At 41.6% G+C, this 26,463-nt stretch overlaps 1 protein-coding gene across 1 annotated transcript in view; it reads right to left on the bottom strand.

The window, feature by feature from the left end:
* Prdm5 (PR/SET domain 5) overlaps nucleotides 1–26,263 on the bottom strand; it is a 170,674-nt gene extending 144,411 nt beyond the window's left edge. Inside the window, exons 1-2 of the mRNA XM_059257913.1 lie at nucleotides 26,064–26,263; nucleotides 8,282–8,365 (exon numbers count right to left, since the gene is read on the bottom strand). Coding sequence (XP_059113896.1) covers nucleotides 8,282–8,365; nucleotides 26,064–26,156 — 177 coding nt within the window. The 5' untranslated portion in view covers nucleotides 26,157–26,263. The remainder of the gene's footprint in view (nucleotides 1–8,281; nucleotides 8,366–26,063) is intronic.
* Between the last annotated feature and the right edge of the window lie 200 nt (nucleotides 26,264–26,463).

The raw sequence follows: 26,463 nt of genomic DNA, 5'->3' as shown, positions 1-26,463 counted from the left end.
ATTTTACAAGATGTTACAAGTAAGAGACTGCCTTGAGTCTCACAGAGACGCTGCACATTTAAACAGTGTTGAGACTGAAAAACTACAAGGACTTGAAAAGTTGGACTACATGCATTGTGCATTGTGATGTGGCCATGAGACAATGGGGGTCAAAGAGAAGATGTGGTAGTTTAATAAGAGAGCCCCATAGTGGCAGGGCTTTGAATGCTTGATCCCCAGCTCCTGCTGCTGTTTGGGGATTTTAGGGGAGGGCTTTAAGAGTACAAAGACTTGTACCATCTCAAGTTCGCTCTCTGTTTTGTGCTTACAGTATAAGATGCGAGATCTCCACTTGCTGCTCCAGCCACTACGCCCGCCTGTGGCCACACTTCCCTACATGATGGAGCCCGAAATGTAAACTCAAATTAACTCCTCCTTCTACAAGCTACTTTGGTCATGTTTTATCACAGTACTAGAAAAGTAACTAATGAAAGAACTAAAGCTAATGAATATATCCTCCTAACACCACACTTCGGTAAACTCCATGCTCTTTTGTAGTATGTAACAGGAAATCTACAAAGATTTAGAAAATCTAATAGCTACTGATTTTATTAAGCTCTTTTGTTTTTACTTCTGCAATAAACAGTAAAACTGATACCAATTCCTCAATTTTACTATACTGTTAAAGTGCTTCTTTCCATAAATGCATACATTCATCTGTCAAAAGACTGCTTCTTATGGAAAACATTTTCTTATGGAGTTAACTAAATTTTTACCATAATGTCTTAGTGTACTTACGAAATTACTCAGATAAACCTGTCATGTAGTATATTAACATGAACATGAAATCTTCCACGGTATCTGCCAGCAATGGGGCTAAGTCACTACCAAAGGGAAAATGAGATTGGGAGAAATTGGCTATCATCCCTAAGCTGATTGACAATCATTCCTACAGTGGCCTCAACAACTGAGGTTTTTTTTCTGACATCATGGTCTTCTTTATTATTTAACAAGTTTAAGTTCCTGTAATTATAAACAACTGCTTGTGTCAGAAAAAATTCCTGCTGGGTTTTAAGTCAGGGCCAGACCATAATGATCACAGGTGTACTCCCCAAATAAAGAAACCTGCTTGCTTATTTGTTTCAATCATACAATGCAGCCACTTCAACACTCTTCTAATCCTGTGTGAGGTTTAGCTGAACGGCCAGAAGTTGGATGTACTTAGGTAGGAGCCAGTGTGGAAGAGCGGACAAAGGACAGCCTCAGCTAATGCAAAACGTCCAGCAGGCACTAATATTCACTGGCCTGCCTGTTTAGTTGAGGAACCAGTGTCAGGAGGGGTGTCCTACACTACAACATTTGTGTCACCAGCTCTACCATTCTGAAGGCTTCATAGGTGGTATTTTTCCACTAATGTCTCCCCTAAGTGGTTCCATTTGGAACCTAAAAATGTTACCATCTGCAAAAGAAAAACATTTCATAAAGAACGTTCTTTGTTCCAAACACCTAAAAGGATTTCTATAAACAATAAAAAAAAAAAAAAAGATTTCAAACAGTTGAAAACATTTTTTTTTCCAAAAACTAAAACACATTGGGAAACTGGTACTGAGTCAAGTTCCCAACAGCAGAGCAGCTGTAACCAGTAGACAAGGGCAATGAAGAAGAAAAAAAAAAAAAACTATACAAATAAAATGTCTGCCTCAATATCCAACAGACTGAATTTCAGTCAGATCCCCTCTTCATGAAAAAGGAAAGATGTCTACAACATAAGCAAGCAATGAGGCAATCAGGAAGTTGTTTTTTTAACTGCTGAATCACATATTTTCCAAGAATGCTAAATAACAAGCACAGATTATATATTTATTCAATGTCTTTATTAAATATTAAATATAAATAAACATTTATTCATGAATATTTACATTTTAGATATACTGTGCAAAGACCTGGAAGTAAATATCATAGTTAGACAGCAGAGCAAGCTGTCTCTTCAGGATTGGAAACGGAGTCCATCCCATCATCCCATCTCTGTCCACGCACTCTCTCTCTAATTAAATCCATCGCTGTTTGGCTGTTTGTCCTGTTTTGGTGATCAAATGGCCTGCTGAAAGCAACTTACATGAGAAAGAGTTTGTTTTGGCTCTCAGTTCAAGGTTCCAGATCATGGCAGTAGGGAAGATGGAGCAGCAGGACCCTGAGACAAGGGGTTACATTGTGTCCATTGACAAGAAGCAAGAAATGAGTTCATCCACTCTCCTCTCCATGTATCACCGGACCAAGCCCAGGCACCTCTAATAACCCAATCAATGTAATCCCTCAAAGACATGCCCAGAGGCTAACCTAATCTCAATAACCCTTCATGGGTGTTGGAAGCTTGCTTCCTGCACTATTCAAGTCCTGTCAAGGTAACAGTCATCACTAAGGATCACAATTACATTCTACCCAAAACAAGTATCTCAAAGGCACTCTTGAGTTTTCTCTTTCAATACAGAAGCATCATCAAGCCCTCCAGGTGTTGGTTACTTCCAATCACATTTCAAGCATTCCACCAGCACTAGCAAATCAGTACCAGAGGTCAAAAGTCAGCACACCACTCCCTTACCTCACTCAGGATAGAGCTGCTCTTACTTCACTACAGCCTGTACTTCAGAGGCAGACACTTGAGTTATGCATTAGACTGCACTGTTCTACAGTTTAAATTTCCTTATGACTGCCTTCTCCAGCAAAAGGAACTTTGCAGTCTGATTTGTCATTATATCTCCAACTCTCTACAAAAACATACAGGGAAAATTGAGGGGATGTAGATGGAACAGGCTATGAGTCTAAAATTTTAACAGAGCTGATAAAAAGGGGTAGTGCTCATCTTCCAAAACACATCTCAGAGACGTTAAAAGCAAATAACTATACTTGCTTACAGAGAGCCAGAATGTTTGTGGCCTTGGATTTAACAGTTTTGGAGTCCTCTCTCATCGCTAAAGCTAATGAAAGCACCTCATAAAACCATGAAACCATTTCATGCACAACAATAATTCCTTAAGAACGATCTTCCTTACTGTTCTTCCGGGCAAGTAAATCCACTTGTATTTTTTTACTTAATTTTAACACTTGCTTAATTAATCTTTAAACCTGTTGCAAATCTCACCCTTTGAACAACATACCTTTAAAAGCCACACATCTATGGAGGCATCTAAGAATGTCCTTTGTCTGAATGTCCATGCTTCAGTGTCATGTATGTACAATCCTTTATCTTGATAAACTCTCTGAGGCTTCCCTATGTCTTGAACTTCTTTTCTGAGGCACAGTCAAGAATCTGGCTTTATCTGAGTGCAGTTCCTGAAGAGTAAGGGGCACAACAGCAGACCTTCCTCCCTTCTTTTGGTGCCTTCCATCAAGTTATAGCCTAGGACTGAGTCTCCAAGAAGATGGTTAGGAAACGCGTTCAGAATCCACTCTGCAGACTTAACTCTTGCCACAGGTGGTTCTAAGATCAAGATGTAAGAAAGAGTACAGCATTCCCACCCTGAGCCGGGGTCTCAGTCACATGCTCTAAGTAAACTTTTCTGGAGCCACATACTTAAAAGTTATTACTTACTCATTAATAATGTAGAGATTTTCCTCTTCATCTGGCTCCTGTGTGTTCTTCATGGAGTAAAACCAACGACAGAGAAGTTACCAAGTAGGGATCACCCCGACTATGAAGAAATGTGCTAACTAGAGGCTGAGAATGAAGTTCCAAAAGCAGTCTATACTGTTATTAATAGGAAGACCATCAGTTATTCCACGAAGCTCACACCACCAGGTCAGTACCATTATTCTAAAACAATGCCATAATGATAGGAAATCAGCAATCAGTACAAAAATACCCACAAACCTCAAATATTTGGACAAGAACATTTTGAAAACATTATTTACTTAATTATAATAATAAATATAATAAAATAATATTGACTTCTTTTCTGCAGACTAAAATAAGTAAAATCAAAGCAGTATAACATGCTGCATTTTATAATATATGGGTGGTGGAGGCAGTAATGATTAACGACTCTAGCAATTTCAATGATCTTGGGCTTAAGAAAAGGAAGGTTTTCCTCACTGCTCTTCCAGGCAATGGATTTAGGAAAATAAGAGAATGTCAAATTTTAAGTGTCCTTACTTAGACCCACAGGTAACTAAACACAATGACAACCTGCCACTTCTGCCTCCATTTTGTAGGCTCTTTTTCTTTGACCCTGCATGGTCATGAAAATCACTAGTGTGTCTGTCTACCTAGCCTGTCTCTTCCATTTTAGGCTGAAGGCACAGTGTGGTAAACCCACAGATGTCTTTGATGCCAGGAACAGACCACCCCAAGATGACAACAATCATCTAAGGTAGGCAGACTACCTGCTCCAGCAGATCAGAGTCACAGAATGGGTTCTCTTAGGAATGACATGATTGACAGTTTAACAATTTACTGGGCCACCTTGCAGGACCTGAGCTGAGACAATGGTGAGCAAAACCACACCATGACCAAGACTGCTTAACTAAGGGTACGTCTTGCTACTGCCCCTATTCTTCCTCTGTCTAAATCTAAAGTTCCTATCAGTAAAAGGAAGACGAACCCATGGTCTTGAAATCACTTTACATCCCCTTTTTCCCAACATGTGGATGAAATCTTCTTCCTCTGCTTTTCAGAAACCTTTACTCACCTCTGTAATTAGCGTCTAGGGATGCAAGGCCTGGTTAGCTTGGTGGGACTGCTGGCAGGAGGCAGGATTTCTGTCCTCCACCTCTGGTTACTCAGTCTCTCCCACAGGTGAAACATACTGCTTCATAGCACTTTGTAGCTAAACTGCTTTATAACTGGAATCCTCATAAAAGAGAGGTACTTTTTCAAAATCAAAATTTAAGGTCTATTTACTTTGTTTCTAGTGTTTCTTGGATTGACACATTTATTAAGTATGATAGATAATATGACAACAAAAAAATTGACCTGAGTCTAAGCAAAAGAGTTTTTTCCTATAAAATAACCCTCAGAATGTGGATATTTCACTTGACCAGTTTTTATTTGATTCTTGGAAAATCTGAACATGAATTTTTAATTGGCTGCACAATGAAAATATTCCTTCCCTAGAGGGCCCACCCAAGGTTACTGACCAAGGTTACATCTGCTCTGTGCATAAGGAATCAACACTGGACACTCAACTATACTGTAAGTTGTTTAAAGGCTGAGGGTGAACATGAGCACAGCATGAGTGGGGCAGAGAGAGGAGAGGGGCAGAGAGAGCAGAGGGGCAGAGAGAGGAGAGGGGCAGGGAGGGGAGAGGGGCAGAGAGAGGAGAGGGGCAGAGAGAGGAGAGGGGCAGAGAGCAGAGGGGCAGAGAGAGCAGAGGGGCAGGGAGAGGAGAGGGGCAGGGAGAGGAGAGGGGCAGGGAGAGGAGAGGGGCAGAGAGAGGAGAGGGGCAGAGAGAGCAGAGGGGCAGGGAGAGCAGAGGGGCACACTGAGACTCTGTGAGCTCTGCACAGATGCAGAGCTTGAGAGCAAATGGCACTACTGGAAAAGTCAGAACAAGACAGAAAGTTTAAGGACTCAACATGATAGTTTTGACACCAAACTCCTGCAAGCAAGGCCAGATGTCTTTTGGGAAAGGAAGGGGAACCCCATGGCCAGCAGATCTGAGCTACTTGGAAGATTCACACAGTAGACACTTGCAATGCTTCCTTCAGAACATCTGCATAGCAGTCAACGGCAGGTGGAAAGTGAAGTGCACACACAGTGTCAAGGGATGTGTTGGAGAGAGGTGACTGAACTGTGGTGGGAAATACCTAAAAAGGCATCACAGGAATGGGTGGTGGAGATTGAAAGCAAAGGACTACAGACAGCTTTGGCACATGAAGTATTTTAGTCTTAAGGATGAGTCCAAGAAAATAAAATGAAAGGAAGAGTAGTTCTAACTCTAAACCACCTGGCAAAGGGACCGCTAATTAAGGGCCAAAAAGGCTACAATGCAGACAGCTGGGCACATCCACCAAATGGTTCAGGGGAAGCATCTGTGGTCAAGCACTGGCTCCACCCTCAGGTCCCACAGCTGGCTGAGAGCCTGAGGAATGCAACATTCTTCTGGGGAGATACTTTACTTAAAACAAGAGTAAAAATCAGAAGCCATCAAGAAGCACTAAGGACAGAAAGACGTTTAAATCCTGGTTGCCAGTACAGGAAAAAGCTGAAGGTCTATGAAATGCTCAGAAGCAGTGGGCATCTTAAATCCCGGGTTGTATCTTGAGACAACAAATATCAAAAGCCATTAGCAACTTGTTAAATATTGTTATTTTTTAAGAATTTGTGAGGGTTTTCCTGGGTGGGGGTGTTCCTTTGTCACATAACACTTAATTTCTGAAAATCCTACAGCAAGAGAATGAACTGCTTATGGAAACCGTATGAAAACATGGTGGAGGCCATAAAAACATTTTAGGTTCATAAAAATAAGCAATTAAAACTGTCTGTTAAATTAACAGTATCAATTACATCCACTTGGATGACAGTACAGGCTGTGGCTAGTTTCTTCTGCTGACCTTTGTGTTGCAAAAAACCTTTTGGAACAAAAATCCTTTTTCACACAACTGCACACCTCACCAACAGTGTCAATAACAGTAAGATGAACATAGGTGTGCTTTGCTTGCAGACAACATGCTTTGATGAATTTATATGTCAACTAGCGAAGCTGTAGTACTACATGAATGAACCAAACACTAACCTTGATATTCTGCACAATAAGTCACTTTAAGTCAAAAGATTATCTACCAACATATGTGGGACACTCACTCCACCAGCCCATTGTTTTAAGAGAAGAATGTCAGGTTTCCAAAAGCAGATCTACCTAAAGACAAGCATTAGCCTTCATTCAAGTTCCCAGCCTATGGGTCTCACCTTATGTTAGTTACTTTTTATTGCTGTGATGTAACACCGTGACCAAGGCAACTGACAGAAGGAAGGGTTTAGGAGGGCTTACAGTTCCAGAGGGAAAAGGGTCTGTCCATCATGGCAGGGAAATGGGGCAGGAGATGGCAGACATGGTAACAGGAACAACTGAGAGCTCACATCTTGTACAACAAGCAGGAAGCAGAGAGTCAACTGGAAATAGTACATGGTTTTTGAAACCTCAAATTCCATCCCACGTGACACACTTCCACCAGCAAGGCCATACCTCCTAAACCTACTCAAACAGTGGTACCAACTGGGAACCAAGCCTTCAAACATTTGATCCAATGGGGGGGGGGGGTCATTCTCATTCAAACACCACAACACCTACACATTTCCTATCCCACAACTGCATGGTGAAATGCATCTCTTTTTATATGTTCCAAGTGGGCCTTAGATGCATGAGATCCTATCTCAAAAGCAAACCAATACAAAACAAAAACACATTTTCTGACTAAAAACCTCTACCTTTCAACCCATCTACACATGCCTTAGCTCTTGCCCACCTAATAGAATTCTTGCTGCTGAGGTCTTTCAATTGCCCTTTCAACTATCTCCAAGCTTCTGATTCCCTAGTTCTGATCCTTAGGACCTTCTTCTAATAACAAGAAGTCAAAAAGTAATTGAAAGTAGTATATGAAATTTGCATGATAAATAAAACACACACTCACATATGCAAATCCCACAGAAGAGAAACCTCCTATGGTAAAGACAGTTTACAACATCCTAGTTCCTTACATGTACATCCTAAAGGTAAGTATAGCTTAAGTGTGAAGTGTGGACTGAACAGGAATGCAAAGTCACTTCCATACAATTAGAACTGCAATCAGGAAATAAAGATTAAAAGTAAAACACAGTTTCATTTACAAAATCCAATTCTAAATTCAGTGCATGTTTACTTTGAAATCTAAACACCTTTAACCATAGAAAATATCGTTTCTGGTGACAATAGTTAAATTTTGGAGCTCTAAAAGAATTGTCTAGTAGACTATTGCAGCAGTCTAATATTTTTAATGCTGATCTTCAAAACAAAGACATTCCAAGTCTGGAAAGATGGCTCCATGACTAAGAGCCCATGCTGCACTGCCAGGGGTCAGGCTGTTTATAATCACGTGCAACTCTGGCTCCAGGGAATCTAACATCCTCTTCTGAACTCTACAGCCACCTGCACTCACATGTACACACACACACACACACACACACACACACACACACACACACACAAAGACATTTTAGTACCTAAAACTCAGCTGGGACCAGTGTTGATTCAATGGCCTTACTTCACTATCACACTGTAGTATCATACAAAAAGGAACACATCTCTGACGTTTAACAGCCACACCTTACCTCCCACATGAGTCGGTAGTCCATATTTTCATCCAAGTCTTCAGGCATTCGCTTCTCTCCAGCAAAGGGTCCAAATTTTTCACCCTACATAGCAATAATTATGTTGAAAAGGCATCAATGTAATAATCAGCTACTAAAATAAACCAGTTTATCTTTTGGAATCTTTTTTAATCACACCTTCATTTTTTAAAATATTAACTATTTAATACAAAATGCAAAATTAATACAAAATGTTTCCATATTTTTTAAATCCAGATTAATCTGTTTTAGTCTAAAAGCTTCAACCCACAACACAGAAGCCAACATAAAAGGGTTAAACTGCTCCACTTTCAAATTCTGACAAGCTCTGAAGACCATGCTCTATGCTTCCATCTTCCTCACAGCCTCCGGCAGGGGGGTTAAAATGAAAAGCATGAGTTTTTCCCGACTTGAGAGACAAGCCCACCAGCCAGAACATCACCTGGTTTCCATAAAAATCATAAATCCATCCCTATTTTGCACAAGAAAGAAGTAGGCTTACCGTTCAGAAAAGGCAGTTCATAAATAAAATTTAAATTTGCCTGCCAATCTTTCCAGCAGCCTGGTGGTCATACTTTACGTAGAGAGTCTCAAAATGTGTGCTTTGAAGCACATGAGAATCATCAGGGCTGTTGTTTCAAATACTGAATCCTATAGTTTGTTAAAAATCAGTATCTGGAAATCGAGTGTAGGGGACAGAATTCTGACAAGTAACCTGGTGAGAAGCACAGGGAAAGGCCCTGTAAACCATGAGCAAAAGATCAAGTGGGTAAAGATGACTCCCTGATCTATCAACTCTAAGGTGTAGACTCTGAGTGTGTCAATTGTGAGGTGTAGACTCTGAGTGTGTCAACTGTGAGGTGTAGACTCTGAGTGTATCAACTGTGAGGTGTAGATTCTGAGTGTATCAACTGTGAGGTGTAGACTCTGATAGTGTCAATTGTGAGGTGTAGACTCTGAGTGTGTAACTGTGAGGTGTAGACTCTGAGAGTATAAACTGTGAGGTGTAGACTCTGAGTGTATCAACTGTTAGGTGTAGACTCTGAGCGTATCAACTCTAAGGTGTAGACTCTGAGTGTGTCAACTGTGAGGTGTAGACTCTGAGTGTATCAACTGTGAGGTGTAGACTCTGAGTGCATCAACTGTGAAGCACAGACCCTGATAGTGTCAATTGTGAGGTGTAGACTCTGAGTGTGTAACTGTGAGGTATAGATTCTGAGAGTATAAACTGTGAGGTGTAGACTCTGAGTGTATCAACTGTGAGGTATAGACTCTGAGACTTGTCAATTGTAAGGTGCAGACTCTGAGTGTGTAACTGTGAAGTGTAGACTTTGCTGTGTCAGTGAGGCATTTTCTCTAAATGTGTGGGTACTTATGAAGCCATATATAATAGGAAAGGGACAATTCTATTTATTCATGTGTGCATGTGTTTTGAGATGTGGCCTCGTGTACCTCAAGATGGTTTCCAACTCCACATATCTATTTATTCATGTTTGTGTATGTGTGTGTTGAGGCATGGTCTCATGTTCCCCAGGCTGGTCTCCAACTCTAGGTCCGCTTGTTTATGTTTGTGTGTTTTGAACTGTGGTCCTGCATACCCCAGGCTGGCCTTCATCTCCACATGTAGCTGAAGATCAGGCTGAGCTACTGAGGATCTTAACCTCTTTCTCTGATACTCTTGTGGTGGAGTTACACACGTGGTCCTCCAAATCAACTTTTAGACAGTGCAGAGGACTTCACCTGGGTTTCATCCACGGTACACCCCTAGCCCTGGTGCTTGTATCAAAGCAGAGCCTGAGGATACAGCACTAATGGGTCCCATTTATCAGAATTTCTGTGTCTGGATATTCAGAGAGCCAGCAGTCACTCAAGCTGTGGTAGGCTTTCTTCCAATCTACCTGAAAATATTTTCTAGGAGCACCTTCCCTTTGTCTGGAGTAGAGATATGTAAAAGGATCAAAATCAAAGGGAGGATTATTGATTAATTTTGCTAATGGGAAAAATAACTACAACTCAAACGTCTAAAGAAATAGAAATTATTTAATAAGCAATAAAAAGCTGGAAATAGTAAAACTTAACACAGCTAAAAAGAACTACAATGACAAACCCAGCCCTCAACTTACAGATGAAGAAGTGATGTCTTTGGGAGCCATAAACAGTGGCAGAGCCAAGACTGTTCCTCTTATCATTCTTTAAAGTTTCATTTACTTATTTACTTATTTACACACACATATGCGCACCACAAGATGCAAGTGGAGGTCAGAAGACTACTTTCCTTCTATCATGTGGGTCCCGAGGACTGAACTCAGATCATCAAACCTGGCACCAAGAACCCTTTCCCACTATACTGTGTCATCAGTACAAGACTGTTCCTTTAATGTTTACCTTAGGATAAAAAACATATAGAGTTTTCAAATCTAGTAGTCTAAATAACCTTAAAAAAGACTGAGGAAGCTCAGAGACTGCTGAATGCAGCAGCCCAAAGGTCCGAATCTGATCCTTGGAGAACACATTTTGGAGATGTAGAAGTCTGTGCATTCCTTCTGGTTCACTTCACACTGAAATGAGACACTCCACCTCATGCACCCTTCAGACAGACACATAACTCCAAAAATGTTTTCCTCAAAAACTAACCATTCCTCTGGCCAGGCATGATGGTGCTTGTCTGTTATCTGAGCATTGGCTCTCAGGAGACAGAAGAAGGAGGAATGCCCCAAGTTCAAGTCCAGCCTTGGTTTACACACTGAGCTACAAACCAACAAGACTATATAGCAAGATTACGTCTCAAGATGAAACCAAACCAGTATTTGATTACAGGCAAACAAACACTTCAGAAGAAATGAGACCTGTGGGAGGGAATTAACACTAGCAAAGCTGAGTAGAAACTCTCCTCTGGAAAAGATATGAACACCAAGGCTTAGACTTTAAGTAGCATGATTGCACTCTACTGTAGTCGGAAGGTTTCTCCAGTCCCACCAGACCCCTGCAATCCCATGGCCCATTATAAAATAATCACTCAGAAACTTATATTAACTATAACTACTTGGCCATTAGCTCAGGCTTATTACTGACTAGCTCTTACACTTAAATTAACCCATAATTCTTATCTATGTTTAGCCACGTGGCTTGATACCTTCCCTCAGTTCTGCCTTGACATCTTGCTTCCTCTGTGTCAGCTGGTGACTCCTGACTGAGCCCTTCCTCTTCCCAGAATTCTCCTCATCTGCTCACCCCACTTATACTTCCTGCCTGGCTACTGGCCAATCAGCATTTTATTTATTAACCAATCAGAGCAACACATATTCACAGCATACAGAACAACATCCCACAGCACTCTATTAGCTAATAAAAGCCAAAGGCATCTGCAGAGAGCCCTAACATTGGCTACTCCATCACCCACTGCCCAGCAAGTCTACAAGGCCCTGGCTTCCTCAAAGCAGACACTCAGTACTCAAGACTGTTGAGTTGAAGAAACTGGGTATCACAAGGTTAAGACCAATCTGAAAATAGATGGAAAAATAAGGTGCTTTTGTAACAAATTTTAGGATATGTCATTAGTGGGTAGGGTCAACTTTCAGGCCACTCTATCATGTATTTAACCTTTATCAAATTTTGCAAAAGGTAATGTGAACTCAAGCCCCCAGGAAAGTAAAAGCCAAACCTTTATTAATGGCTCTACAAGGCTGCATGATTGATTAGAACTTCTTGAAGGTAGAGAGCTGGAATGTCATAGATCTAGAGCCAAATTATCTGCACTGTCTTTAGCTCCCTCAATACCCACACCTTGCCCACCTCTGCATCTAACCTAACATCCATATGACGATCAGGTGAAACCTGTTAGAACATATTAACTCTGCAGATGACTAGCTTCCACTAACCCAGAACATAAATGTCATCAGCATCTGAGTCTATAGCAAAGGGTTCCCCACTTTGCTGTAACTGGCCCATCTGATGTTCCCACCAATGAACTGGAAAAGCTTCTTGGCTTATGCCTTTATTCTGTTGTATAATGACAAAATCCTCATCAAACTCATTTCACAATGGAATGAACATGCTATCTTGGGCAGCCTGAATCTGCTCCTGAAAGTTCTCAGCACATACTTTCGGTACCATGTCCACACAAGTCAATCAATCAGTTCTTCTTCCCAGTACAGGTGAAAAGGAAAGTAACAATTTGTTGATTTAATTATGTGCAAAGGACTGAAGAAGGGATGAGAAACCAAATAAATCCACTGGGATAGGGGTAAACAGAAACTTCAGGATGCAGGTTGCTAAGATTCTATAGTTTAGATTTCCAATGGTCTCCAAGTGTTCTCATAAGAAAGGCTTGGTCTCCAGTATCACAGTAAAGAAAACTTTAAGAAAGATGGTACCCCATGAAAGGTCTTTGCATCATTTGAGTGTGTCCTTGAAGACTCCTCTCTTGGGCATTCTGGCCATATGGCCTGCAATGTGATGAGTGGTCATGGCCCCAGAAGGAAGACAACTAACAGTGACTAGTCTCTTTAAACTGTTGGTTCAAATGTACCTTCTCACAAGCACTCTAGTGAGTTCATCGTAGTGATTTAGACAAGCAAGTGTGTTAGCTGTAAGATTATGAAAACGTGCAGCATCATCTCTGAACTGTCTATCTTTATGGTAGAAATGCTGCAGATATTTACAACAGAACATCTATTTGGCTTTAGATGGAGTCTGCTCTCTCTGCATCTGCTCTCACTCTGAACAGTACCCGCAGTCAAGGCTCTATGGAACATCCCACTCTTCTGTAGCTTGTATTCACTGCTGTCTCTGCTACACAAACAGCATTTCCTTAAAATTGATTTTTTTCAGTCATTAACCACTTCCTGTGGAGTCTAACTTAAGTAGAAGCCTTTCCAACATCTGAGGCTTTAAATCAGGTTGAAAGCTTACTTACAAAAGAAAAATCAAGGGCACAAAACCCACACAGATGTAATTGTTTTTCCTTTGAGTTAAATCCCATGAAATTGCCAACATTGGACCATTTTCAACCTACAAAAAAAAGACCATTTTTCATACGACTCATCACAAGTGAATTATGCAAATACGTACCATTACAGTAAACATTTACAGTTAATAATTAATGATATGAAAGGGATTCCCATATTTCAAGCAGTCATCTTAAAGCCTTCAAAACATTTTTAACAAACTTGGTCATCATTGGTTTTAGTTTTCAAATTAAAAGGCCTACAGATCTCATTTAGAGCAGAAAAGCTATTGATCTACCATTTTCTTTCCCTTGTTTTTTCCAGTCTTAGAGACAGAACTTAGAAAATCTTGAGTTCTGGTGCCAGGAGAGTTGATGTCTGAGCTGGACCCCCACCACTTCCATTTTCTTGTTGTTCAGCTGTTCCTACATGACCACCATCACCTTCAGTGCAAGATGTCTTTGTGAAACACTCCCTAAAATTCCTTGTTTCTAGCTATCTTACAGCTCCTTCCCTTGACTACTTCCATGCTGGGCAGCACCGTGAATATGTAATAAATGGAGGGAGGTAGGAGCTGAACTGGAAGGGGCAGAGTCAAGTGTGAGGAGCCTCCAGTACTACTGTGCTGGCTAGTTTTAGGTCAACTTGACACAAGCTATAGTCCTCTGAGAGGAAGAAACCGCAATTCAGAAAACACCTCCATATGGTTGGGCTGCAAACAAGCCTGTAGGGCATTTTCTTAATTAGTAATTGATGGGGAAGGGCCCAGTCCATTGTGGGTAGGGTCACCCCTGGGCTGGTGGTCCTAGGTTCCCTAAGAAAGCACACTGAGCCAGCTTAGCAAGCAAGACAGCAAACAGCATTCTTCTATGGCCTCTCCATCAGCTCCTGCCTTCAGGTTTCTGCCCTGTTAGGAGTTCCTGTCCTGCCTTCCTTCATTGATGGAGTAAGATGTTATAAGTGTAAGCCAAATATTTCCTCCCCAACTTGCTTTTGGTCATGGTGTTTTATCACAGCCATAGAAACCCCAACTAAGATACTATTAAAGACTGCTGCACCACAGTGGGAGCAATAAGCTCTAATATCTGCAGTAGTTTAAGATAAGCATGTAACTCAAATGTGTATGTGTAATTTCTGTCAAGGAATTCTGAGTTTTCAAAGCTGTATAGGTCATGTAAAATGTGATCTCCGGACAGATTCTAGATAAACATACCAAACTGCAGGTGTCAAACTCTCCTCTGAAGCTGATCACATACTTAGCCTACAATGGCTTTTTTTTTTTCATTCAGAGTTGTTCCTAACCAAGTACATAATGGATCCCTCAATTTATGATCCAACAGTGACTTTTATTCTTAAAAAATTTATTTTATATGTATAATATTTTGGATGTGTGTATGTATGTATGTATGTACACTACATACATGCTTGGTGCCTGCAAGTTCAGGAAGGAGTGTCAGATATCCTGGATCTGGAATTAGAGGATTGAAAGCCACCATGTACTGGGACCTACCTGAACCTGATCCTCTCCAAGAGCAGACAATGACCTTAACCACTCATCCATCTCTGTAGTGACTTTTAGTAAGTATAGTGGCAAAACTTGGTCCACATTCTCTGACTTTCAGTATTATTAGGAAGGGGTTGAAAGCCAAGATTTCCTGCTGCCTCTTTTAGAATTGTAGGGGTCACCACAGGTGAGGCCTCACAAGACGCGGATTCTAGGCCTTGACCTACTGTTAGTCAGCAATGACAATGTGTCCCAAACAGCTGAGCCTCAGTTTCCTCTTCCACTAAATAGGGACTTGACATAGCTGATTCTTCCAGCTCTACAGTTCTGCTGAAGAGCTTCCTCCAGCCAAATTTAGAATAACTTTGGAAACAAAAGTGATCAAAAAGATAAATAAAACACACACAAACTACGGTTTTAAGAAAATGAAAGAAAAGATTTTATCCGCCATAATGAGAGAATAATTTATTAAAATTCGTCAAGGGAAGGCATCCAGAATATTGTCCTGCATCTTCAATAATAGCCTTCATCAGGATCATTAGAGCAGCAATGAATACCATCCCAGACACATCAGAGAAGAGGGAAAGTCAGTCACATGCCCCTTGCTGTACTATAAAATGAAGTAAACTAGTATGTAATTAGTCAGATTCTCTAGAAGAGCAGAACAGATAGAATGAAATGTCTGTGTGTGTGTGAATGTGAATGTGAGTGTGTGTGCGCACATGTAAAGGGGATTTATTTGAATATAAAAATTTATTTGTATATTATATATAAAGAGAATTTATATATATATATATATGTATATATATATATATATATATTCATATGTTTGTATGTATGACTTACAGGCTGTGGTCCAGTTAGTCCACCAATGGCTGTCTACCAACAGAAGTCCAAGAATCCAGTAGTTTTTCAGCCCACAAGGCTGGATGCTCAGCTGGTCTTGAGTATACACTAGAATCCCAAAGTAGGAAGCTCTGATGCCAGGGAAGGAATGGACTTGCAAGTGAGAGAGAGGACAAGCAGACACAGAGCAAAAACGCCCTTCTTTCATGGATGTCCTTTATATAGGCTGCCACCATAAGGTGTGGACCAGATTAGAGATGGATCCTCCCACCTCACATGTTTTAATTAAGAAAACTATCTCATGGTACTCAGCCCCTTGGGTTTAGTTCATTTCAGATGAAGTCAGTTGAAAATCAGTAATAGCCATCACATAGTGTTACTATATGGTGTATTCATGACAAAAACTATTTACAGAATTTCCAAGTTAAAGGAAATAGCAAAGATAAACTAGTTAAATTCTGGAAAAGTAACCAGATAAATCCGGATGTGGGATACTCTGCAAACAGGTCCCATCTCCTTTGAAAGCCACTGCTATAGAGGGGGTGCCTGTTAAAGGGTTTTGATAGATACAACCATCATAGTATTGAAGCACTGAGAAGCTGTTTTTGCTAAAAAGCCCTGTTCCTCTCTTGGGTTTACAAGATAACTAAAACCATAAAGAAAGCCCAGCTTCTCTGTCCCTTTGGCAAACAGCACAGAGGGAAGTTATTGTCCTTAACCATTGTCTCAACTCACCTTTGACTCCAGGAAGAGGAAAACCTGTGTCGGGGTGATGTGGCACCCTCAGGGATTAACACATAAACAAGGTAACAATCTATCAGACCACCTTGCAGGACAGATTAGACCTAGAGCATAACAATTTTGGGACCCCATCTCACTAAAACAGTGCCATTATGCATGCTTCCTGCCCTCGGCTTAAGCCTAGACCCCATAACAGCACCCTGAGACAGACTTGGGTCATTTACACCCCCTTATTCCTTCCTCTTCCTAATGTGGCCAATCTTCTCTCTCTGCTTTTTCCCATTATGCCTCTGTAATTTCGTGTATTGTGGGTGGTGGGCCAAGCCCAGCTTTTTGGAGTTGGAACCTAGGCTTTTCATGAAAAAAAAAAAAAAATCCAGTAAGAATATATGGTTCCTGATCAGATCTTAATTCACAAATAACAGTTATTTAAAAAAAAAAAATTAGAGGCAACTGGAGTAAAGTGACTATGGGCTGGTGTCAAAAGACACTGGGAAATTACTGTTTTGTCAAACATTAAAATAATATTTGAAGTACTGTGTGTTATTTAGTTCACAAGTAAACACATACGTGGAGAAGACATAAATTATAACTTCAGAACAAATCTGAAGTTGAAGCATGTGCATTTGAAATAATGATAGTTTTTTTCATAGGAGTTTAGCATCTCCTTTAGAACATGATTATGTCTCACTGTTACAGTACTGTGCAGGAATATGCTTTTATAATACAATTAGGCCTTCACCAGTACATTAAATGTGTTTCTAAAGAGTTCCATGGGAAGATCACCCAGTCTTCTTTCCCAACTGCAAATGTTAAGGCAGAGTCTAACTGTCCCCCATATCAATTCACCTTATTATTATAACTTTGGTCTTGTAATGAATATTACTATAACCAGATAAAAAACTATATTTACCTGGACATGAGAACTAATGACCTAAATGAAGACATCATGTGGGACTACCTCAGAAGTCCTTAACTGAACTGAAGTCAACTACAAAGTATATCCAATGCCTCTGTCACTCTCTGTTTCTCCCCATCTAGAATCTAGGCATGTCTACTATTCACAGTTGCTATGGCAGGTGTTGGGGGAAGAAATGCAATGGTACCCATAACTCTTCATTCTGCAATGTAAATGTATCACATAAAATACACGTGGAAGAAGCAGTACAGAGTTGTGAGGAAGGAACGGTAGAGGTAATATATATAGGATGATAGATACATACGTAGACAGACAGACATAGACATAGGTGCTGTGGGATGTTCTGTATAGCAAATGTGTTGCTCTGATTGGTTGGTAAATAAATCACTGATAGGCCAGTGGCCAGGCAGGAAGTATAGGCGGGACAAGGAGGAGAAAAAAGCTGGGAAGTGGAAGGCTGAGAGAGAGAGACACTGCCAGCCGCCATGATGACAAACAGCATGAGAAGATGCCGGTAAGCCACGAGCCATGTGGCAAAGTAAAGATTAATAGAAATGGGCTAAATATAAGAGTAAGAGCTAAACAATGACAGGCCTGAGCTAATGGCCAAGCAGTTTAAATAATGTAAGAGTTTGTGTGTTTATTTTATAAGTGGGCTCTGGGACTGGCGGGACTTGGTGGCGGGAGCTGGAGAAAAATTCTCCAGCAACAAATGGCGCCCAACGTGGGGCAAGAGTTTCCACCTAAAAACTTAGAAAAAAGATTCTAAAACGGACCTAAAAACAGCTTCCTAATTGTCTCTCTCAAATGAGCAGCAGCTGCCGGTTTGAGCTACTGGCGGGTTCCTAGTGTGTGCTCTCGACCTGCAGTAGGATGGGAATGAGGCCTCTGCAAGTGGCACATTAAGCTGTGTGGTGGATTTAGCCTTTGCTAGTACAAAACAAGAAAAGAGGTTTCTGGGCTACACGCTACTTTGGTAAAAGTGTAGACCCACTATTTCTGAGAGTTACGGCTCCCAGAGCTGGCGGAAAGCGGATCACCGCCATGTTGGGAAGCTGAAGTGGGCGGAGCCAGCAGCCTTAGCGCCAGTGCCGTTTCAGGCTTAGAAGGCTGCAGTATAAAGCAATAGGCTCAAGCTAATATAAAAAATAAGCCACGTAAAGATGGCTGCCACACAGAGAATCTGGATTATGTTCTCTTTGATATTCGTAACTAAAGAAAAACATTTGATTGTAAAAGCTGTTGAGTTATGCCAAAATGTATATTTTAAAGATACCTTGACTTCAAAATTTGGATATAAGGATATGTTGCTTTGGAAAAGAGTCTCTTTTTTTCCCACAGAAAGCCAGAGGCTATGGATTTGTTCCAGATTAAGATACATCAGGTTTGACCAGCCAAGACCCCCTGAAGGTCTCCAATGACACCATGGCCCAGATGATCCAACATTCAGAATGGTTTGAAGGCATCTGGCTCAGACGATACAGCCTCATGGACTATTCCATAATTCTAAAATTTTTTTTGTTTCCCCATAAGATACAGCGCCCCCTTCCAGCAGGAAGTAGTAAGAGAAGCTACGCCCAAATTCCCAAATTATATGTAATTTTACTTTGTTAAGGTTAAAACCTTCCTTTTTGAAAAAAAAAAATAGGGGAAGTGCTGTGGGATGTTCTGTATAGCAAATGTGTTGCTCTGATTGGTTGGTAAATAAATCACTGATAGGCCAGTGGCCAGGCAGGAAGTATAGGCGGGACAAGGAGGAGAAAAAAGCTGGGAAGTGGAAGGCTGAGAGAGAGAGACACTGCCAGCCGCCATGATGACAAACAGCATGAGAAGATGCCGGTAAGCCACGAGCCATGTGGCAAAGTAAAGATTAATAGAAATGGGCTAAATATAAGAGTAAGAGCTAAACAATGACAGGCCTGAGCTAATGGCCAAGCAGTTTAAATAATGTAAGAGTTTGTGTGTTTATTTTATAAGTGGGCTCTGGGACTGGCAGGACTTGGTGGCGGGAGCTGGAGAAAAATTCTCCAGCAACACATAGGCATAAATATATCATAATATAACAGAAAGCAGCGTATTTCCTTTCCACTCCACTTCCTTACAGACTTGATTTTCTCAACAAAACAACTGCTATTAGCATCTGGGAGCAACTGTGGAACAGTGAGGACTGAAGTCGGACAGAACCAGAATGAGGCTAACAGGCAAGAAGAGAGGTAGTGCAAAGGGCCAGTCACTGAAAACCAGAGAGTAATGAGGAGAGCTTTGAAGTCAGACACAGGGAAGGCATCTGCCCTTGAGTGCAGGAAAGTGCATGGAGGCCAGAGAGTTGATTGATGGGACCTAATAGCCTACTGCCACCTGCAGAATTGACTCGGTCACAAACAACGGCCTAAACGAACAGGGTCCACCTGACAGAGGGAGTGAGATCAGAGTGAAAAAATGAGACCCAGCTCATGGGGTTAAAAAAAGAAAGACAGACAAACTCCTCTGGTAGATGGAATCCTCAGTCACAGGAACGCTATGGGGTGGAGATGTAGCTTGTGAGAGAGGACCTATTTCATATGCACGAAGTCTTGCCCTCATTCTAGCACAGCAAACAAGAAAATTAATTATAATAAATAAAAAGAGAATACAAGAATTTTCTAATGGAACTCAGAGGCATTGAAATATAGCAACTCAAAAGATTTACTTAATAAAAACTTACTTGAATAAATACTTGTTTGTAGTGTAGGTGCATGGATGTATGCACATTCCCATGTGTGTGAGTGTACCTGCGTGAGAGCACACATAAGTGTGTGTGCATGTCTGTGAAGGCCAGAGGTTGACAATAGGTGTCTTTCTCAATTGTTTACCACTTTATTTAGTGAAGGTCTCTCAGGGAACACAGAGCTCACCAACCTGTCTAGTCCTGCTACCTGCTTGCTCCATGGATCCCCTTCCCTGAATCTCCCGAACTCCGGATCACAGGTGAACTGCGAAGGCCCCCAGCTCTTTTATGTTGGTCCCAAACATCTGAATTCCACTCTTCTAGCACTTTTCCCACTCAGTCATCTCCTCATCACCATTAATGAAAACTTTTAATAATTAAAAAACATGATTTCACAATTGGATATTTTTAGAAAATGTACTGAAACAGAGGAAGAAACAGGAATCAAATTAAAGATATATCTCAAAGGAAACCAAAGAGAGGTAAGAATGAGATTTCTGGAGAACAGTTCAAGGACGGCTCCAATCTATATAGTTCAGAGGATATTTAAAAAGTAGGTTGAAAGGCAGTAATTGCGAAGATGGTTTCTAAAGCTGAAGATAAATCTGCCTCTGTAGATGAAATGGCCTCATTCATTCCCATGCCAAGTGATGTCAGAGGCACGGCCAAGCTAAGTGATCTCAGAGGCACTCGCTCTTGTATCCTAACATCAGAGTCACCCCCATGCTAGGTGATGTGAGATACTCCATGCTAGGTGACATCAGAGACATTCAATTTGTATTAGGTGACCTTGGAGGCACTCACTGCTATGTTAAAAGACATCAGAGTCACCCCCATGCTAAGCGGACATCAGAATCACTTACTCTTTTGCTAGGTGACATGAGAGTAACTGACTCCTGTGCAAGGTGGCATCAGAGCCCAGGCAAACTCTAATAAACTCTCTGAACTTTAGAGACAAATCAAGAGACCTGGCAAGATTTCCAGCTCAATTAGAATGTTATCTGTAAAACCCAAAGCATCAACCAATATAAACAATCAAATGGGACCTTGAGAAAATGTTCAGTAAATGTAAAAACAAACAAACAAAAAAACCTCTGAAAGTCTTTTAAACAGTTCAAGGTGTAAGGAGAGCAATTTTCATACACAGATTCAAAGGGAATATTGCACACATGGTTTAATAAGAAAACCTTCAAGAAGTCCATTAACTAAAATGAACTAGGATAAAGACTCTAGAACTTAGAAATGGATTACAGTTGAATGCTGTAATCAGAGACTAACACCCTCTAATAACAGAGGAAGATGGTGGCACTAGAGTAATGCATCCAGTAGTGGCCTGGTTCATGAGGTTTCAGAGGACACATTATTAACAACTTGACTGGAGGCCATTCCTGGTATTTTAGTAAAGAATATGAATGCTTTCTGCCGATGCCCTAAAAACTTGCCCAGGGCTAAATTCGAAGGGACGAATTTCTTTGGTGGAAGGCATTTCAAGACAGTATGATAATGAGTCGGTGGCATCGTTATTACTGGTCATGCTTATGCAAGTCTACAATGAAAAAGAGCAAATGGGGAAGGGAGATACTAAATACAGTTTAAAGAGACAAATAGCACCACGAAGATTAATGATGCCCCCAAGGCATGTGCCGGAAAAGAGGCTGTGATTGATAAAAGAGATTAGGACCATTAAGGAGAGACCTGCTCTGCACTAGAACAAAGGGAAAAGTGGCCTCAGGGCAAGACCCCATCCAATGAGTCTCTAATTAGTGAAAGGAAAAAGTTTAAGAGGTTGCTGACTCCCAGAAAGCACTGCTTCAACATACAAAAGCTACTGAAAAGGTAAGGTTTAAATCGGCCAAAGTCCATCCCAAATAGGCAACTAAACATGGCATTGTTATCTATATGGGGGAATGGCCGTGAAGACACAAAAAATGCAAAAGTGAGGAGTCAGGAATTCTACTTTTGTCTCTGGACTTCGGACTAGCTTGCTCCCTTGGCCAGAACGTTCTTCTCCTGGGAATATATTTGGCTGGTTTCCTGCCATCCTTCAAAACATTGCTCACTTTAATGGAAATTAACTAGGCAACCTAATTTTTAACATTCTTCACCAGCCAACCACACCCAGCCCTACTCCTACTGTTTTTTTAATAGTACTTATCATGTTCTAATACAGTATATGATTTAACTACTAGATAATGCAAGCTCCACAAGAGACAGAACATCCATTTTCTTTACTATTCTAGCCAAAAGCCAAAAGTGTTGTAGATTCCAGATTTGAGGGAAGGATATTATATAGCTACAGATACACAGACAGAAAAGTATATAAATATGTGGAGATGAAACCCAAGTCTAAACAGAGAATTTTTATGTTCCATATACACTTTACACGTTGTCTGAAATCACACACAAGGTAATTTCATACGATCATTAGTATGCCTGGCTACGTGTAGTGTGTTCCATTTCTGGTATCATATAGACTCAAAATGCTCCAATTTTGGAACGTTCCAAATTTTACATTAGAAACGCCCAACTCGTCTGTGGAAGGACCTGACTTCACATTCTGCTGAACCACGTGAGTGTGGATAGAGCTTTCCCTAGCGTTAGTTCTGTTGCCCATGAAGCAAGGTTTTGCTGCATGGCCTAAGAAAGAACCGAGAAAATCATCCTTGACTGCCATCTCTGTCATTCACCTCTGTCCCCAGCAACAAGCACAGTTCCTAACACTTGCAACAGCTTCATAAACGCTTCATTAGTTAAACTATATTAAATTATAAACAAAATTTTTAATTATCGGTAGGTGCCATCGTCACAAAAGCAAAACCCAAAGTTTAGAAAAACGGTTTAAGTGGATCTATGATCTACCTTTAAAAATCTGTAAGAAGAGTGAGAAACACAAGCCTTGACGGCTCCCCATGGTGAGACCTGACTATATAAACAGGGAGACAGTGTCACTGCAGTGATTCTGTTTCCAGATTAGTGAGTTACCATCAGCCACCAGAAAACGAAATAAGCATCTACTGGCAGTTTCAGCCCTAGGATAAAAATCCATTGGTCCTAAAGGGGTCACCTTCTAAACTTCTTAGCAAAACACATTATTACACAAAATCTAGTCTTCATGTATGAACACGGTGATCTTTCTTCTGCTAGTTTTTCTTTTCTCTTTTGGGGTTGTTTGTTTGTTTGTTCGTTTGGTTGGTTGGTTGGTTTTGTTTTGATCATTTATTTTCCTCTAAACTGCACACTTTCAACTTTCCTTTCCTTTCTAAATTTTCATTCTAATTTTTATAAACTGGGCATTAAACTTATTTTCATTAATATTTTTTCATCAGAAATAAGTGTCTGACTTGATCTGAAAGACAGGGAGTTGACTATACTGTGGGAAGAATGGAAACCTGAGAGGCAGCTATAAACCTCTGGGCCTCAAGTGTGCTCACCTTTACCATGATAATGTGCTGACTAGAGCACCTATGATGTTCTTTAAAACGTCATTATTTGGAACCTATTAAAATCTACTCTTTCCTACTCTTGCTCCAAAACACATTTCCTCTTCCCCTTTTAAAGGAACACACCCAGGCTTTAATGCATAAATGTCAAGCAATCAAGAACCAATGCTACCTGCAAACAAAGTAAAACACTGAGCAGTACATTTGCAGGGGGTGTATCATTACAAACCAGGGCATGATGAACTGCCACTCCAATTAGTCATTATGAAGGAAGGAAATGCTTCATAACGGGGTGAGTCTAGAGAAGTAAGGGAAGGGAATCCCAAACAAACCTGTGGAATGTACAAATAGGGCATTTCTTGGAAGATTCCCCAAGTCCATTTTGGACTCTAATCTCTGAACTTTTATTTATTTATTTATTTATTTATCTATCTATTTATTTACTGGTTTTTCAAGACAGGGTTTCTCTGTTTTGGTTCCTATTCTGGATCTCGCTCTGTAGACCAGGCTGGCCTTGAACTCACAGAAATCCACCTGCCTCTGCCTCCTGAGTGCTGGGATTAAAGGCATGTGCCACCACCGCCCGGCTAATCTCTGAACTTTAAATCCATAGATAACTTGAATTACAATTACATTGTGAAACAGAAGTATTATACAAGGACACCTGCTATGAAAGTATGATATAACAACTGTAATGGTCAACATACGCTCTAAAGTGGTAAATCCCAAAGTCTGTTTAGAAAAACATTAGCATTTTCCAATGAGGTTCTTAACACAGCTCCAATCACAGCTATTATTTTCTTAGACCTCTTGAAATATAGTCAGATAAGTCTTACATGGTTGACATGGAAAAAAAGATTTGAGACATGGTGAAATGGGTAAGACGTGTAAGAACATTCAGCTTGATCTTACAATTCAGCTAAAATCTGCTTGGTGGCTTCAGTTTTGTCTCTAGTGTCCAGTGGAGGAAAAAGCCAAAGGCATTGGTGAAGCCAGCCATGACCATGTGACTGAATATCTTGGAATAACAACTCTGTCAAAAGTAGTCTATATTATTGTAAGCAGTGTTCTGCATGGTCAGCATGGTAGATGTAACCTGGGTAAAAAAAAAAAAAAAAAAAAAAAAAAAAATCTGTGTTTTCTGTTAAAGTTCCATTAGCAGCATAAGATGAGTGAGTGCCTACCCATGAAGCGATATTATGACTCCAGATACTTCATCCCACACCAAGCAGTGCTCCCAACACCATCACAGGAAAACATCAAAAGAAAATGCACAGCCCAATGACTAAAAAAGATCTGAGTAATGCAAAACAAGGATTATGTGACAATTCCTACTTTTGAACAAAATGTCTGGTGTCTTACTATTCATGAGCACAAAACAGTTCTTAATTATAGTTACACCAAAAACTTTTAAGAAAAGTCTATTTGGGAGTTTTTCATGCTGGAAGACTAAAACAGAAGTAGAATGTCAGTGGTACAAGGGAGTCATTTGATGGTTGGCTGTATTTATTTGGCTTTGAAAGACTGTTGATTTTAACATTTGGTCATTTGGCAACATCTATCCAACTCATTACTAAATTAAACGAAGTATCAACTCCTGTGTTTTGTTTGTTTACATTTGAACATCCTCCCACATAGCCACCGATAAAATGTTAATATGTGGGGTGTTTCTGGTTTTGTTTTTTTCCATTTGGGCTATGGAACCTTCTTGTGGGTTATGTTGTGAACCCAGCACTATCTATTAGTCTTTGCTCTTAGTATCAGGGGCTGAAACTGGGGTCTCAAGAGCTATCCTCTGAACCTGTTTTCCAAATATCAAAGCAAAGCCTGGCAGCGGGGAGAAGCTGGGGAAGGTGTCAGGGGCAGGGCTTATAAAGCATGTTGTTCTATAACAGAATGTTCTAAAAAGAACATACACTCTCTATTCAGAAACCATAGGCTTGAGGCCTAATTCATTAACTCTCGGCGGGATGTCTAACTTTAGAATTCCTCCCCTTACCTGTTAAATGAGAACTAAGAGTTGGCTCCAGAGAGTGTTGAGCTGGTAAAGTCCAAAGAGATATATGGACAAAGTACCAAGCATGGGCCCTGCTCGGTGAACCCTGGCTCTGCTTACTCTGGATGCTTCTGCCCGGCCTACCCTGGTTCGTTTCACATCTGCTAACCCACCATAGCTCAGGCCACCATGTTCTAAGGCTGTAACTTAAGATTTGGAGTGCCCTGCTCTCCTGTCTTCAACATCTCTGCAACATCTGTAGTGCGTCATCACACAGACAGGGCAACCTGCGCTTGCCCTGATCGCACGCCTGTTGCAGTTCTGGAAGATGATCCGACGCCAGAATATAATTCAAAAGCGCAAAGAAAAGAGGCCGAAGATCCAGATCATCACCCCAGGGGTGGCAGTGCGGAAAAGCCTCCTCTCTGAGGCTCCAGGGCCTGCACTGCACGGGGCTCATCTGCACATGAAGTGAAGGGTCTGACCGCGGCGGCGACTGTTCTGAAGGCAGAGGCCGCCTGGCGCGGGGCTCCGGGGAAACGGCGGCCCACGCGAGCCTCTCGCCGCCGTGGCGGCGGAGGGCAGCCAGGACGGCCGCTCCCTGCAGGCCCGCACTCCCCGCAGGCCCTGGGACGTGGCGCGGCCTGCGCGGGCCGCTCACCCACCTTGCGCACGCGGCGGGCCGTGTAGAGCCCCATCCCGTCCTGGACCCGGGACGACTTCAGGGCGAACCTGTCTGGTACGTACATGCCCAGCATCCTCCGCCGCTCGGCCGCGCGCCCCGGGCGCCGCACGTGGAGATGGGGTGCGGGCCAGGGGCGGCCGGGAGGAGGAAATGAGCTCTGCTCCCAGAATCCCCACCTCCCCGCTCGGCTCCCCGCCGCCCGGCCCCTCCTCGGCCGGCCGGGGCAGGCGCGGCCGGAGCGGCGGGGCGCCCGGGACACCGGGACACGCTGATTGGCCCAAAGTTGGCGGTGGCCGCTGGGAGCCCCAAACCGCAGGCCCCCCGAGCCTCCCGCCCTGAGGACGGGCCTGTGGCCACACCAGCCCTCCTCGCCATCTCTG

The sequence above is a fragment of the Peromyscus eremicus genome, chromosome 3 (assembly GCF_949786415.1).
Source record: "Peromyscus eremicus chromosome 3, PerEre_H2_v1, whole genome shotgun sequence".
NCBI classification, from domain to species: Eukaryota; Metazoa; Chordata; class Mammalia; order Rodentia; family Cricetidae; genus Peromyscus; species Peromyscus eremicus.
This window is presented reverse-complemented; position numbering and strand designations above follow the sequence as displayed.